This window comes from Mobula birostris, chromosome 8 (genome assembly GCF_030028105.1).
Source record: "Mobula birostris isolate sMobBir1 chromosome 8, sMobBir1.hap1, whole genome shotgun sequence".
Lineage (NCBI taxonomy): Eukaryota > Metazoa > Chordata > Chondrichthyes > Myliobatiformes > Myliobatidae > Mobula > Mobula birostris.
This window is the reverse complement of record NC_092377.1, coordinates 45,186,856-45,205,198: the sequence shown is the minus strand read 5'-3', so window position 1 is coordinate 45,205,198 and position 18,343 is coordinate 45,186,856. Positions and strand designations below refer to the sequence as shown.

General features: G+C 38.2%; 1 protein-coding gene across 12 annotated transcripts in view; it reads right to left on the bottom strand.

Moving 5' to 3' along the window:
* The window catches only part of gpatch2 (G patch domain containing 2), a 293,150-nt gene that overhangs the window by 239,654 nt on the left and 35,153 nt on the right, over nt 1–18,343 (bottom strand). For all 12 annotated transcript variants that reach the window (XM_072265088.1, XM_072265093.1, XM_072265087.1 and 9 more), the window contains exons 4-5: nt 13,091–13,273; nt 11,592–11,671 (exon numbers count right to left, since the gene is read on the bottom strand). In XM_072265088.1, coding sequence (XP_072121189.1) covers nt 11,592–11,671; nt 13,091–13,273 — 263 coding nt within the window. The remainder of the gene's footprint in view (nt 1–11,591; nt 11,672–13,090; nt 13,274–18,343) is intronic.

Genomic DNA, 18,343 nt, shown 5'->3' with positions numbered 1-18,343 from the left:
GTAAATTTTCTAATTAAAAGGGAGATTGCACATTAAAGATGTACTTATTCCTGAAAAGTACCCTTGACATCTGATCAAACCCACATGCAGCTGTCTCTTGCATAGTGATGAGCTTCTAAGATGTAGAGAGGGTGCTAGCAAAAGGTGGCGAGCTGATGGAAAGGCTTACGGTGTTTTGCTAATTAGTTTAATTAAGACTTTTTGTTTTACACTCCAGGACCAATTCTGTAAATTTTAGCAACATATGTAACTCTCCAATATTCAGAATAACATTCTCTTTATCTATTGTTTAATAACAAATGTACTATAATTACATAATTTTGATGCTTCATAAATAATGCATATATCTCTATATACCATTCATTGCAACTGGAACTGGTGTTTGCTAATATAAATAAGACAGCTAAAGTTGTGAAATATAGTTTAATCTCTTTTGCTTTACAAAATTATAATTGGCTGGAAAACTTATATTAAGCTGTACCAAATTAAGTGCATATGATCAAAGACATAGGACACAATTTACATCCCACAGAGATATCTGCCCAAGTAATTCATAAATGACTTGTTTTCAGATTTGACCATTGGTTGTGAATTACCTTCAGTGTATTATTTTGCTTTCAATTCATATCACATTTTAAATTACTACTAAATATGGATACACATTTTCAAGGCAAACAATAATGCTGTGTAGACATGCATTGCTTCCAAACGCATATCACTACTTGCTCTTAATTGTTCTCTTGATCATATATGCATTTAGTTCTACTGTGAGCACTTGAAACATTAATTTAAAAAATCGTAATGGGAATTAATAATTGTATGTCATACAATACTGTTCCTATTTTATGTACATACTAATTTAAACTTGTTTCTGTTAAATGTGTAAATATTGTATTTTTAGGCAACAAATATCTTTCTACAGTTAACATAAAATATCACAAAGCCTACAGCACTGTACTTCAAAATATTTGAGCATCAACTATAGCTTCACATGCATGAATAGTGACAACTCTAATCGTAAGGTTAACATTATGCTTGTTCAGATTTAAAGAAATGAAAAGAAACAACAAAAAAGTGGTTCTTTAACTAAAGATTATATTGGTAGATTTATGCTTGCTGAGTTGAGGGTGCGTGGCGATAGCATTCAATTGTACAATGGTGGTGCAGGGCATTCACTGTGTGCCCATCAGTTGGATTTCTTTTCTGTCTCTTCAGTTGAAAATCATAGTATGGCAGTTGCCCTCAGCATGAGGACAATGGTGCATCTGAACCTTAAACTACTGACGGGGAATGGGAAGGGGAACATGAGGATAAACTTCTTCACTCAGAGGTTGGTGAGTGTTGAACAAGCTGCCAGCAGAAGTGGTGGATGTGGGTTAGATTTCAACATTCAAGAGAAGTTTCAATAAGTACATGGGAGGGGTGTGGAGGACTATGATCCAGGTGCAGGTCAATGAGGCTGGGCAGAATAATAATCCGATACATGTAGATGGACTGAAGGGTCTGTTTTGGTCCTGTTGTACTCTATGATGTTATGACTATTTCATCATTCGATCTTTCCTTTAGCAACGAAATGTGAGATTACAAAAAGAAAGATAAATAAATTGCCCTTTTTTCTGCAAATAACTATATCAACCACCACAAGCATTTTCCCCTCCCCCCAACTCTAACACACAAACTAAAATCAATGACCACTGTGATGTTTTTCTTAATTCAGTAGCATATCACTTGTCCTGCACTTACTCAGAATTAGCCAAGCTGATAGAAAAATAATCACACCATCTACAGTAATATCAGTTTGGCACAATTGATCATCTAGATTCTAGAGTAACAAAAATTGGTTTGAAAATTAGCCACCAATAAAAATATTCGCATACTTGGCAGTTCACAATTGTCAATGTTGATTCAATTGCATAAGTATTTTTAAAAAGCAACTTTGCTATTTGGCTTCTAATTTTAAGAGTTCTTTATGAGAAACTACTGTCTTCACTTGCCATTCCAAACCACAGTATAAGTTGATGCTTCAATGTATCATCCCAGTCCTAATTCTCATATTAAAATCTAATTTTGTACACACAAAGAACAGTAGATGGTGTCTTAATTTGAACACCAGTTTGCAGATGCAAAAGGTAGAAAAGATTTATCTTTTCTCTTGATATATTACATCTCTTTATTTTTGATCTTACTACACTGACCACTGCACAATTTAATATTTAGGATATCTGTCACGTGCCTAAGATCAACCAGAACCTCAGGTATTTGTGGTTTGCTAAATAAGTCAGATTCTATATTCAAGTTGCAGGTGTTTAAAAATGCTTCTATCCAAAGATAACATTTTTCTTTAAATACACATTGTCACTGCAGGATTTTAAATAAGGTTTATGTTTCACTTCTATTAGTACTAAAAATAGGATATCAGCATATGGCTATCTTGGTGATTGTTTTCTGTGGCTTCCGATAATCTTAATCACAGACACTGAAATATTAAAAATAAAGATAAAATAAAAATATTTCAGAAATAAATTCATTTCAACTAAAAGAAGTATATTAAACATATATGTTATGAACCCAGATGAGAAATAAGGTTTCTCATTTATCAAACCGATCCTCAGCATTGCAGCTAGATTGCTTTTGCCAATAAGCACCCTCTGCATTTAAAGTTTGGAAATAATCAATGGATTTAAATTAGTGTGCATTCCAAACCACAACTATATTCGTAACTTCATGAATTTTATAACATTGGTACACAATAATATAAAATGGTAATATTTTTACTTAAACAAATAGGACCTGTAATAGATTCTTGGTCTTAGCTCTATAAAACATCTGTTTTCTCACTGTATAATTAACATAATTAATGAATACTAATCAATCCAAACAAATGGCTTTTTAACTCCTAAAATAAATCATTTTGATATCACAGTAGCTATTGACTCAATAATTTACTTTAGGCAATATATCACTTCTCCATTTACCACATGCTAGAAAACTGCTATAACTCTTTTCTACAACTTCATTTCAGTGCAACATGTCTATTCTCAACAGAAAAGCACTACCATACATTTGTTTACGAGACATCGACAAATTCATGTCAGGCTATCCCTTAGGGTAGGATAAATTTAGCAGACTTGTCTATTCAATCGTTTGCAATAAAAATCACACATTTTTGCATCTTGCTGAACAGATATAAACAGAGTTCAACACGATTACACATCTACTGTCTCAAATAAGGCTATCAAGGTGTTAAACAAGTCAGCTCTTTTATTGGCAGAGGTGGTACAAGATTAAATATCAAAATTTTCTCCAGATTTAATTCTAACATACACAAACAAAACCATTTAGTTTTATTGCAAAGCAAGTTTCATGTTTAGAAGTGGAATATCCAATTTGTACTCTTTCTGATGTGGTTTTACAGCATTATTCCTGCTTTAATCTTTTATTTTTATTTACATATATGCCTGTTGCAATTTAAAGCATTATTCCATGGCATAAAAAAACTCATGATAGATAAATTGAAAGGTGAATAACTTGAAAAAAAAATCAGCAAATGAGGGTAACGGAATTAACTACCTCTATGTATCATTGAAATAACTAGTTCACTAGAAAGCTCCCTTGTTCTAAATTATCCCCAAAATATGACTGGCTGCATTTAGTTCTATTTGTAAAACATAAAACACAAACTTTATTTCATCAAAATCAAAATTAAAACTCACAGTTTTAGATCAAGAGCCAATATCCCATAAGAAAGAAGGATTTAAACATCCAAGGAGAATGAACAAGACCAGAAAATACTGTAACTACACAATAAGGGAAAAAACAGAATTGTGACAAAGCTCCAAAGCTAGTGACCTGGATCCAATCCTGACCCCCCCCCAGTGCAAAATGATTAGAGTATACAGGTTTTGCCTGTGACAATGTGTGGGTCTCCTCTAGGTGTTCCATTTACCTTCCACATAGCAAATACATGTCGGGTGATAATTTACTTGGCCTCTGTAAACTGCTCCTAGCCTGTAGGTGTGTGTACAATTTGGAGGTGGCAGGAGAAAAGTGGGGAAAATAAAACTGGAATTAGTGAAGTACTTGGTGGTGATGTGGACCAGATACGCTGAACAACCCGTTTCCACACTAACAAACTCTATTGGTTTATTAACAAAGCAATTCAATTTTAAAAGATAAGCATTTAATAGTTATCAAATGTTCCCTTGCCAGTTGAGAAGAAAGAACGGACTGGATACCCTGGATTACAAAAATTAAAACATTAAATTATGATAAACATACTACCATTCTTTAATGACATTCCTCTTTACTCAATATTGATAGTAATGTTCTTGCTTGGTTCTATTCTTATCTATGAAATTATAGCCAGAGAATAACCATCAATGAATCTTCTTGCCATTTCAACAAGTAACTCTGGATTTCTGAGGAACAACTCCAACTTCTTTGTCCTCTTTATCCCCATACTACACCTCAGTGACCATATTTAAATATCAGTTTGGCAATGGTGCTTTCTGATCATACGTTGGGTGACCCTACGAAGGAGGAGGAGAAGATGGCAGCGCGACGCAGCGCGCAGCGGCCACTCCAGTGAAATGATATCTGTTATCTGTCAAGTAGGGTGCCGTGCACAATCCTGATTTAATGGAGACAGACGTGAGAGCATGGAGGAACATCTGGAGAAACTTCCAAAATGCCTTCTTCACTGCCGTTGCTACTGTGTGATCCAGAATCTCTGGAGGAGAAGGCCCCGAGTCCTCAGCTTCACTTGTTGCTCGGCAGCCGGGGCCGGGGTCGAAGCGCTCGGCAGAGGATGGTGCTTGGGAGGCTGTATCGGAGGGGCTGGTCGGAGGCTCGAAGTTTTCGGACGGACTCAGAGTCGGCTGTGGTCGGGTGCATCCAATGCATCAGCAGTTGTCAGCGCCTGGAGGTTTATGGCAGAGAGAGTTTTGCCCTTTTGCCACCTGCTATCGGGACTATCGGGAGTCGATTGGAACTTTGAGACTTTTTTTTTTACCGTGCCCATGGTCTACTCTTTATCAAATTATGGTATTACTTTGCACTGCTGTAACTGTATGTTATAATTATGTGGTCTTGTCAGTGTTAGTCTTTGGTTTGTCCTGTTTTTTTTGTGATATCACTCTGGAGGAATGTTGTATCATTTCCTAATCCATGCATTTCTAAATGACAATAAATGAGGACTGAGTGTCCTCATAATCTAATCTAATCTAATCTTGCCACTACCCTCTCTGAATTGTGAAATTCTGCTCCGTATTCAAATATTGCAGAAGTAGAGATTTTCCTCAACTTCTTTTGAAGACTTAAGTTATTCTTGTTAGTCTTAGTTACACACTCATTTGATAATTACCAACTTACTTATTTACTGTGCATTATGCCTACTGCATTTAGGGCAGCAATGAAGGTCCTCCATCTCTGTTTGAAGCATTCAAGGCTTCCTCCATCATGCCAGTAGCTTCCTTTTGGTTTTCACTCCTGTCAGCGACGCAAGTCGCGGATGGAGACTCAGGAACACCGTCACACACAAATATAAAGGATTCTCCATTGCTGTTTCTGTGACAGTTTTGCTTGACCAGTCGCGGTTGTTATCCCTGAGCTGAACCCCCGAAGCTGGAAGACTTGTGGACCACTCTTAGTCTGGCCTCTACCCTATGGCCTGTTTGACATGAGTGACCCTACGAAGAGCTAAAGCACAAGGCGGTGACTCCAGCCAGCATAGCTCTTCAGGTCATTGAGGAACACAAGCCTCCAAACTATGACAAGATTGTGGTCTTCTTGGAGGTGCATGGTTTATAAATTACAGTAAACCAGAATATATCTGAGTTTGGTGATACATTTACACTGATTTTCCTTGTTTCAGTCCATTATTTCAACTCAAAGCTCTGCTGGCTGTCCAAAAGTTGCTTGCTGATTTATACTGGCTTCCAATTAAAGTATGCTTTAAAAGTATCACCTTCATTTTCAAATCTCTTGACCCTTCCTATCACCATAAGTGCATCATGGTCCATAAATTTCTGAGAAAACAATCTCCAATTCTGGACCTTTGAAAATCTCGAGGAACATTACTCTATTGCTAGTAGCCATGCCTCAAGCATCTGTGTAGTTGCTTGGTATGGTTCTGTTACTCTGAAGGTGCTATAAAAAATGAAACTTATTGACATTCATTCCCTCTCTCAAACATATTGTTATTGCACCCTTTGATCAATAACATTTCTCCCATTTTGACTGATTTTTTAAAAATCTAATATTGGAACAAAACATGAAGGCACTTTCATGAAATCCCACAGCCCCTAATGATCCTGTGATTTCAGTATCTGAGGCCAAAGTGAAGTTGAAACTACAAAATGCACCCGACCCAAATGGGATACTTGGCTGTGTACTAAAGACCCGTGCTGATTAATGGGCTAGAATGTTCACTGATATCTATAACCTCCCACTTCAGCAGTCTAAGATACCTAGCTGTTTCAAGCAGGCTTCAATTATACCGGTGTTTAAGAAAAACATGGGAACCTGCCTGACTGACTATCATTCAGTAGCACTTAAACCCACTGTGAGGAAACATATCAACTCCTGCCTGAGAAGCGACTTGGATCCACTCCAATTTGCCCAATGTCACAATAGGCTAGAGCCACTTCAGTGGTTCTTCACTCATCCTTGGAACACCTGGACAGCAAAGAAGCATACATTAGGGTGCTCTTCATTGACTATAGCTCAGGTTTCAACACTATAATCCCCTCAAAACTAATTAATAAGCTGCAAGACATTGGCCTCAATACCTCTTTCTGCAACTGAATCCTCGATTTCCTCACTTGCAGACCCTAGTCAGTTTCGATTGACAATATCATAATCTTTACCAGTACAAGGCTGTGTGTTTAGTCTCCGCTCTATTTGGTTTACACTGATGACTGTGAGGCTAATCACAGCTCAAAAGCTATTTTTTTTGTATTTGCTCAATTGGTTGTCTTTTGCACATTGATTGTCTATTTTGTTAGGGGGGATTTGTCATCGATTTTATTGTGTTTCTTGTATCTATTGTGAATGCCCACGAGAAGATGAAGCTCAGGGTTGTATATGTACTTTTTCAGTAAATTTACTTTGAAATTTGAACTTTAGAACTATTTCTGCTCTCATGGTAATACCTCATTTTGATCACTGATTTGTGAAGGGAAAACTGCTGAAACCACTTAACAAAGTGGTGAGTAAAATTCCAATTTAAGTAATACTCCTTGAGATTTATTTTCAAGAGTCAAGATTTAAGACTGTTTAATATTATTTCCATCACACAAGTGTAAAGGAGAACAAAATAAATGATATTCTGGATCTGATCCAGTGAAGAAAAAAATACAAGAAGATCAAGAACACAATAATAAAAAAAAACACAATAAATACATTAGATGGTTTAAATACATAGATTGACTGTATGTCCATAAAATTATGTTAGGCACAGGTGTGTCTGTCCATCAGGTGATTCTGACAGAAAATGATGAAGTTGTGGTGGTGGGGGTGGTGTGGTGGGTGAGCTAGCGTGTGGAGGCGTTATTTTTGAGTTTAATGGTCCTGGCATGGATGCTGCATAGCCTCCTGCTTGATGGAAGTGTCACAATCAGTCCATAAGCAGGCTGGGAGCCTTCATGGTATTGCTGACCTCTTTCTGGCACCTTTCTGCAAATACAGGAATGTTCTTGATGACGGGTAAGATGGAGTCACCAATGCATTGGGCAGTTTTCACTTCCCATTGTCCGCTGCAGTACATTATTCATACCATTCAGTGATGCAGCATGTTAGGATGCTCTCTTCTGTGCATCTGTTGAATGACATGAGTAGAGATGTGCACTAGTCCAGCTCTCTTCAGCCTCCTCAGAAAGTAGAGGCAATGGTGAGCATTCTTGATTGTATAAAATGTGTTATGGGAACTTGAGAGGTTTACAAGATATGCAATCCCATGATTTGCAGAGATCGGTGCTGCAATCTGTCTATGAACACAGAAGAAATGTGTCTGGCCCTTTAAATAACATTCAGTTTGAGTCTTCAGTGTTAAAATAAAGTTAAGTTTTAGTAGGTGGCCAGCTGTAGTTACAAAGCATCAATACTATGGAAAATCTCAATAAACATGAATTTTGAATAGAAAAAAAATAGGTGCAGGAGTAGGCCATTCGGCCCTTCGAGCCTGCACCGCCATTCAGTATGATCATGGCTGATCATCCAACTCAGAACCCTTTACCTGCCTTCCCTCCATACCCCCTGATCTCTTTAGCCACAAGGGCCATATCTAACTCCCTCTTAAATATAGCCAATGAACTGGCCTCAACTGTTTCCTGTGGCAGAGAATTCCACAGATTCACCACTCTCTGTGTGAAGAAGTTTTTCCTAATCTCGGTCCTAAAAGGCTTCCCCTTTATCCTCAAACTGTGACCTCATTTCACTTTGGTACTCTGGATACTGAAAAGTAATAATAGGTCATTGTTGAACCCACATTCAACAAGAGTGTGTTGATCCCATTGCTGTACACTCTGCTCACAGCCAAACACTCAAGTAATCACATTTTCAAGTCTGCCAATGACATGACAGAGGGTGGGGTTCATTACCAACTCCTTGATGGTCTACAGAGAGGAGGCGGAAAAGCTCGAAGCCTGGTGCCAAGCAGATGACCTTTTCCTCAATGTCAACAAGACAAAGGAGATAGTTACTGACTTCAGGAGAACTTACACCACTTACACCCTTCTTTACATCTGTGGCACGACGGTAGAGAATACAAGCAATTTCAATCTCCTGGGAGTGCCCATCTCACACAATCTCTCCCGGTCCCAGAACACATTCTACACAATCACAAAAGCTCACCTATGCCTCTGCTTTCTGAGGAGGCTGAAGAGAGCTGGACTATGTCTATATCTATACTCATGTTACTCAGCAGTTGCGCATCATCGTAACACACTTCATCACTACATAGTTTGGAAGCAGCACTGTGGCGAACAGGTAGGCTCTACAACAGGTAGTCAAAACAGCACATTGCATCACCAGCTTCAGCTTACCCACCATCAAAGACATACATACAGAAGAGTGCCGGAGGAAGGCTATCAATATCATGAAGGATCCCACTGTCCGTGTTCAATAGCTGTTTGTCCCTCTTCCATCAGGTAGGTTATGTAGCATCCACACCAGGGCCATCAGACTCAAAAACAATGGCTTCCCCAAGCAGTAGGGCTGATCAACACGTCCACCCATTAACCCACCGCATCATAACCCCCAGCACCATTACTTTATGATTTCCTGTCAGTCACTTTATGTACAGATACTCCTGTGCCTAGCAACACTTTATGGACATTTTATCAATCTATATATATATATATATATATATAAGCTATGCATAGTATTTATACTTTTTGCGTCTTTTTATTGTTATGTTCTTTAACTTACTGAGCTTTTTTTGTGCTGCTTCAGATCTAGAGTAACAATCATTTCATTATCCTCTACACTTGTGATCTAGAAATAACATGAAACAATCTTGAATCTTGAATAACTGACATTGCAAAGTAGCAGTTTAGGCCATGAACTCTGCTTCTCTCTTCACCAATACTGTTTCACTGGAGTATAACTCAAGTTATTGATCAATCAGCTAATAATTGTCAACTGCTACAGTCACATCAAATCACTGTAGACTTTCTTTTGAACAATGAATGCACAATCCGGTTAATCTCTCCTATCATGGAAAACAAGACAGTTCCTGTGAACGGGGCAAAAAAACTGGCTAGGAAAGAAATAAATCTAAGAAAAATATATTACGTATCAAAAAGAACTGACGTGAGTTGAAAATGAAATAAAATCGAAATTAATGCCAAAATAGTACACAATTGTTAAGGATAGGTATTTTTTTCTTTAAATCGTGAATAACATTATCAGCTGAGAAAATTTATAACCCAAATAATTCCTGGTTCATAGGTAACAATAGATTCTGATGAAAGAATTTTTAAAAAAGTACATACTTCCATATATTTAAAATGTAGGATTGCAAGCTTGAAAATAAAGTATTGTACATGTATCAAAAAAATGGATCAAACATTAGGTGAAGATTTATTGCAAGTAGTTTCATCTAATGCAAGAAAGATGAATTGATTTTGGTTAAATTAGATATAACTGACAATTCATTGGTAGAGAAGATGCATTATTTTCCAATTGTTATCCTCCCATGGTTTAAATGATTTGCGCTCTATTGTATTTTACGGAAAGAACAGAGGAACTTTCAATGATTTAGATTGTATGTATTAATCATACCCAGTGCCTGTGAACTATATATCTAAAACCGAAGAAGAATTTTGACATCTAATTCTGTGACAAGACTTTGGTGCTAGATACCCTCTTCATATCCATAATCTTAAATCCATTTAGTGATACAGTTGAACGACTTTCCGTTTTAATTCTGCGAGGCTTAAAATGTCATATCATTCCAGCAGCCAAATAAAACAAGAATAGTTAGGGTTTAAGTTGCAAACTGAAAACAAAATGAGGCTAAATTAATCTAATTTATTTTCTTATTCCATGTATCATTGTTTCCCCATGACTAAATATACTATATAATGAAATTATTCCAAATAAAATTTAATACCTCAAAGCAATGGAGTAAAAAATAATCATGAAAGCTTTCATGACATTTAATGTCCTGTCAGATATCCATTCATTTTGTGAAATTTCTTGTAAAAATATTGCAATTAATCAAAGTCTTGAATATTTCATACAACTTTAAGTCCTTCCCAACACATTCTCCAATTTGGTAATCAATATGCATAATGCATTAATGCATTGTCATGGATATATACAAGAAATTTAAAAAATTCAATAATTTTGATGGATTATAAAATAATTTTGCACCTTACTAATATTGTACAATGTCAAAACATCTATATTTTTATAAAAACAAATAGTGGGTCAGTATAAATTAATAAATTTTATAGACCTTTCAACCTTATTCTTTCACTCTTAATTTCAGTAGAATTTGCGACTGAATATAAAAAAAAGTTACATGATTAATCTGGAGGTAGCACATTTGACACAGTTTAGTCATTCATACCAGCCAGCTATCTTTTCTCACCAACCACAGATCACAGCAGCCTTTTCTTTTCCTCTTAGAACAATCTCAGAAGAGATCATCAATGACCAAAAAGAAAGCTCAGCACTGTACACACACACATTTCCACATTATGATTTAAAGCTCAACACTTCCTCAGCTTTTTGAGAAGGATTCTGTAGTTTTCCCCTTTCTTCGTGCCCTTTGCTGGTAACACCATGGGTACATCATATGTCATAAATACCACAAAAACTAATCCATCAGTTGTAATGGCTCCTATAAAACAGCACAGTGAGATTGCAATAAGACTGGAAAATAGGCTACAAATCCCAGCTATGCTCAGGCTTGCAATGAAGCGAGACAGAAAGGAGGTGGGATAGGGATCAAATGATAGATAGCCACCTGAACCATGACCAGAAAGGGCAGAGGTTACAGGCCAAGGTCTTTATAAGAACAACTTCAATAAAGTACTAATCTTAACCATCATAACAACCAGACAGGACAAAAAGAACATGCTTACTTTTGTGGGAAGCTTCCTAGTCTCCTTTCTGCCACTTCTGTTTCCCATTCCAGCCAGCTGGGATAGTCTTGTTTGAAAACCTATCAAATAAGTAGTTTAAAAGAATCTGATATAACTTGTTTGATAACTTTCTCAGTTAAAAAAGGAGCATAATGGGCATACTTATCGCAGCACTTTAAAACTACAATTGACATATATAATAATTAATTATTTTAATGTCAATGGTAGTGTATTGATTTGATACAACAGGAAACTTATTAATCTTTTGGGAGATACTCATGTTTTACAGTAAATTAATATTTAAAAATGTATTTAAATTGCAATACTAACTGTATCATGTAATTGCAAACATAACATTTGGGATTATTTTTGTAGATTGTTGCTTGACAAAGATTTAGATTTAGAATAAATACTTCAAAGTGCATTAGAAGATTAATTATTTTGCGGCAGATATCCCATACGACGAATAACAGAACTTATGCAAAATTGTCCACTCTATCAATCAGGAATTAGTTGGTAGCTTCATCTCACAAGTTTAGTTATTACCTTCATCACATATGTCTAACGGTATATAGAACATCAGTATTTCATCTCACAGGTTAAAGGTTGTGAACTCAAGTCACTCCAAAGACAAATTCTAGTCTAGCATTCCAAAGAGATACCTTTCAGATAAGCATTCCCTAACTGGATACCTGGAACATGTAAAGATTGTGGTTACAGCAAATGGAGGAGAATGTATAAGGAAATAAAGGAGAATGGAGTAAAGTGCTATGTGATTAGTGTTGAGTGAAAAAAAAGAGTTCGGGAGGATTGGGGATTCAACTGATTTGTTTCTGTGCTGCATATTGGCTAGGTAATTCTTTATATCTTCAGTAAGCAGAGTAGAAAAACTACTAACTTCAAAAAGGGTGGCGTGGTAACATAGTGGTATGGTCAACGCTTTATAGCGTCAGCAATCAGAAAATCGGGGTTCAATTCCCCACCACTGTCTGTAACTAGTTTGCACTCACGTGGGTTTCCTCTCACATTCCAAGAAAGGGTTAGGGTTGGTAAATTCTGAGCATGCTATGTTGGTGCTGGAAGCATGGCAACACTTGCGGACTAGGCCCAGCACAAACTAGGATTGTATAAATGCTGCTTTTAATTCACAAATTTATATAAAATTAGGTAAACATGGTTTTCTACAGATTTGTTAACTGAACACAATTAGTGTTAACTAACCATTTGGGACTTTGGAAAGTTTGAAAAATAGTCAAAAATGTATTTTTTTCCCCTCTGTGTACAAACTATTTGTTTTTAAATTTTGTTTCCTCTCATTTATTTCAATACATTTATCTAAATGATTTCCTTTGCATCAGAGGAATTATGCAATTAACAAAGCCATGAAAAAGCAGAGAGGTTCAAGGTAACATTTTCAACAGCATGAAATTTATGGTTCATATTTGAATTACTCATAACACATCCTCACAAGTGCATCTTGAAGCAAGAATGCTACTGACCTCTCTGAGCTGTTTGTGACATGAAAGGGAATGTGCCTGTTAAGATGCTCTTGAATACCGGATCTGGCATTTCCTTTTCCAGGTCCAGGACGTCCTCATGCTCCCACCAAGGAATGATCCTTGCAATAGCACATGCTCCACCAGATTCCCCTTCAAAGAACCAGTCACTTTGTTCATCATCACCTTTATAAAATAAAATAATTTATAAGAAAGTAATTGTACAGGTCAATTATTCACAACAGTTAAGCAATATAACTTGACCATGTATGGGTTCAGAGAACAATTGTGAGGCACCCCTTTACATAGAAAATAGATGCAGGAGTAGGCCATTCGGCCCTTCGAGCCTGCACCGCCATTTATTATGATCATGGCTGATCATCCAACTCAGAATCCTGCACCAGCCTTCCCTCCATACCCTCTGATCCCCCTAGCCACAAGGGCCATTTCTAACTCCCTCTTAAATATAGCCAATGAACTGGCCTCAACTGTTTCCTGTGGCAGAGAATTCCACAGATTCACCACTCTCTGTGTGAAGAAGTTTTTCCTAATCTCTGTCCTAAAAGGCTTCCCCTTTATCCTCAAACCGTGACCCCTCGTTCTGGACTTCCCCAACATCGGGAACAATCTTCCTGCATCTAGCCAGTCCAATCCCTTTAGGATTTTATACGTTTCAATCAGATCCCCCCTCAATCTTCTAAATTCCAATGAGTACAAGCCTAGTTCATCCAGGCTTTCTTCACATGAAAGCCCTGCCATCCCAGGAATCAATCTGGTGAACCTTCTTTGTACTCCCTCTATGGCAAGGATGTCTTTCCTCAGATTAGGGGACCAAAACTGCACACAATACTCCAGGTGTGGTCTCACCAAGGCCTTGTACAACTACAGTAGTACCTCCCTGCTCCTGTACTCGAATCCTCTCGCTATAAATGCGAGCACACCATTCGCCTTTTTCACTGCCTGCTGTACCTGCATGCCCACTTTCAATGACTGGTGTATAATGACACCCAGGTCTCGTTGCACCTCCCCTTTTCCTAATCGGCCACCATTCAGATAATAATCTGTTTTCCTATTTTTGCCACCGAAGTGGATAACTTCACATTTATCCACATTAAATTGCATCTACCATGAATTTGCCCACTCACCCAACCTATCCAAGTCACCCTGCATCCTCTTAGCAACCTCCTCACAGCTAACACTGCCGCCCAGCTTCGTGTCATCCGCAAACTTGGAGATGCTGCATTTAATTCCCTCATCCAAGTCATTAATATATATTGTAAACAACTGGGGTCCCAGCACTGAGCCTTGCGGTACCCCACTAGTCACTGCCTGCCATTCTGAAAAGGTCCCGTTTATTCCCACTCTTTGCTTCCTGTCTGCCAAACAATTCTCTATCCACATCAATACCTTACCCCCAATACCGTGTGCTTTAAGTTTGCACACTAATCTCCTGTGTGGGACCTTGTCAAAAGCCTTTTGAAAATCCAAATATACCACATCCACTGGTTCTCCCCTATCCACTCCACTAGTTACATCCTCAAAAAATTCTATGAGATTCGTAAGACATGATTTTCCTTTCACAAATCCATGCTGACTTTGTCCGATGATTTCACCGCTTTCCAAATGTGCTGTTATCACATCTTTGATAACTGACTCCAGAATTTTCCCCACAACCGATGTCAGGCTTACTGGTCTATAATTCCCCGGTTTCTCTCTATCTATATCACTGTGGTTGCAATATGTACAAACTGCAAAATGTGCTGTAATAACTCTAAAGGCACATGCTGAATCTGCAGCCTTAATAACTAAAGGTTAAAAAGGCAGAAGGGTTGTCCAAGTCACACAATACAGCAGATTCCAGATAATTGGGCCAGATGCTTATTTGGGACAACTCTTAAAGAACAAAACCAATTCAGAAAATAGCAGGGATTCCCTTCGTTTATTTGGGACATGATGCAAGGCACTCCTTCCCTCTCCCAGCCTGCTCACTCTCTCCACCACACCTCCACACCCTTCCCCAAGTGGTGCAGGGTCGTATGAGCAGCGGGTGCATATCCAAGTCTTGGTTCTGCGACCGCTGTTGCCAGGCATTTAATCTACGTAGAGTATTGATAATGGCTGTGGTCACCTGTCTTGTAAAGAGACTGTTCAGAAGAAGAGAATGGCGAAATATTTCTGCAGAAAAATTTGCCAAGAGCAATTGTGGTCAAAGACCATAATTGCCCACTTCATATAATACCGCATTATTGATGATGGTGATGCCGGTTAATTGGGACAGGAGGCTATTCCTGAACAGTTTCTAACTAATGACACTCATGTGCAGCCGTGTGGTTGCTAGACACTACACCATGCTTAGAGCAAACAGCTTTTGAATACTAACAGTTGCAAGTATTTGTGTTCAAAAAGCAGTGACTTTTGTCACTGATAGTTGGTGAGAAATAAGCAGTAAGTTCATTCAGAAATTTTTCACTCACTGCCGCTTCAAGCATTTAAGCTAGGAGATACCAGAAATAGACGGGCGTGAAAATGAAACAACTTCACTACTTCAACAAGTTAGAACGTATAAAGAATTTGAAAGTATTCACAATCATCTTGAATGTTAAAATGAAAATGAAGATTTGGAGGATGCATGGAACATGGCAGCATATACTGGATGAATTCCTCCATTGACATGATCAACATGCACGAAACAGCACACTCTGAGGCCTTCACTATGATTTTGGTGGATTTTAACCAGGCCAGCTTGAAAAAGTCACTAAATAATTATCATCAACAAATCACTTGTAGAACCAGAGGAAACAACACACTGTTACACCATCATCAAGAATGCCTACTGTGCCATTCCACACCCAAACTTCAGAAAGTTCAATCACCTAGCTGTATTTCTACTCTGTGAGAATAGGCAGAAATTGAACACTAAAGCACCAGTAGTGAGGACCAAGAAGGTATGGACAAGGGAAGCACAGAGGTGCTTACAGGACTGCTTTGAATCAGTCAACTGGACTGTATTCAGGGATTCATCTTCAAATCTGGATGAGTATGCTGCAGTTATTGCCAACTTCACTAAAACCTGTGATGATGAGTGTGTGCCCAAACCAAAAGCTGTGGATGAAACACGTTCATCATCTGCTGAGAGCTAGATCTGTGGCATTTCAGTCTGGCGACAGAAGTCTGTATAAGAAAACCAGGTATGACCTGTTGAGGGCTATTTCAAGAGTGAAGAAACAATTCCATGCAAGGTTGGAGGAGACATTAGATGCACATCAACTCTGGTAGTGTTTGCAGAACATTTCTACCTACAAAGAGAAATCCAAAAGCATGAATGACAGCGATGCTTCACTACCAGACGAGCTCAATGCTTTGAAAGGGAGAATGCAACTACAGCTGTGAAGATCCCTTGTAATCTCTGTCTCGGAGGCCCAGGAGGATGAACCCTTGCATGGTGGCTGGCCCCGATGGGAGTACGGGGTAGAGCTCTGACATCTTGTGCCAACCAACTGGCGGGTGTATTCAAGGACATTTTCAACCTCTCACTGCTATGGTCGGAAGTTCCTACCTGCTTCAAAAGAGCAACAATTATACCAGTGCCAAGAGCTGCATACAGAGACTATCATACAGTAGCACTCACATCTACGGTGATGAAATGCTTTGAGAGGTTGGTCATTGCTAGAATCAACACTCGTCTTAGGAAGGGCCTGGGCCCACTGCAATATGCCTATCACCAGGCAGTTTTGGATCACCTGCAAATACCAATGTTAGGATGTTGTTTATTGACTATAGCTCAGCATTTAACATCATCATTCCTATAGTCCTGATGGATAAGCTACAGAATCTGGGCCTTAATACCTCCTCCTGCAACTGGATCTTTGACTTCCTAACCAGAAGACTACAATCTGTGTGGATTGGTAATAATATCTCCACCTCGGTGACGATCAACACTGGCCCACATCAGGGATATGTGCTTAGCCCACTGCTCTGGTCCCTCTATACCAATGACTGCATGGCTAGGTATAGCTCAAATGTCATCAATAAATTTGCTGACGATACAACCATTATTGGCAGAATCTCAGATGAATATGAGAGGGTGTACAGGAGTTAGATATACCAGCTAGTTGAGTAATAAGCTATAAGCTTGCATTCAACTTCAGTAAAACCAAAGAGCTAATTGTGGACCTCAGAAAGGGGGGAATGAGAGAACATGACCCAATCTTGATAGGGGTATCAGAAATGGAGAGAGTGAGCAATTTCAAGTTATTAAGTGTCAAAATCTCTTAGGATCTAACCTGGTCCCAACATATCGATGCAGCTACTAAGAAGGCAAGACAGCTACTAAATTTCATTAGAAATTTAAGGAGATTTGGTTTGTCACCCAAAACACTCAAAAACTTCTACAGATGTACCATGGAGAGCACTCTGACAGGCTGCATCACTGTCTGGTATGGGAGCGGAGGGGGGTGCTACTGCACAGGATCAAAGGAAGCTACAGAAGGTTGTAATATTAGTCAGCTCCATCTTGGGTACAAGCTTCCATAGTACCCATCTTCAACGAGCAGTGCCTTAGAAAGGTGGTGTCTATTATTAATGACCCCAATCACCTGGAACATGCCCTCTTCTTTTTGATACCATCAGGGAAATGGTACAGAAACCTGAAAGCACACACTCAGCAATTCAGGAACAGCTTCTTCCCCTCTACCATCCGATTCCTAAATGGCCATTAAAACCACAAACACTACTTCAATTTTTATATTATATCTGTTATTGCACTATTTTATATACACACACACACTTATTGTAATAGATTTACTTTTTTTTCTATATTATCATGTATTGCATTGTGCTGCTGCTAAGTTAACAACTTTCACAACATATGCTAGTGATATTAAACCTAATTCTGATTACTATTAGGAACTAATACACAGTGGTTTAACAGTGGTATTGGCAGTGTTTTAATTTATTTTGTATTTCATTGAAACACAATTTCTTTCTCAGTTATATGGAATTTGTCTTTTTTTTAATACATTTTTAACTATTTCCATGAATCTTTGGCTAATTAAGGCAGCTGCTAAATTGGGCCAAAATGTACTGTCCCAATGTGTCCCAATTAATCAGAATCCACTGGATAATTATCATTTCATCATTGTCACCAAATGATTGAGTCTAGTACATCAACAACATTTAAAAAAGTACTCCTTCAGGTACATGGACAGGAAAGGCTTCGAGAGGTATGAAACTAGCTTAGATGGGAGTCTTCATCAG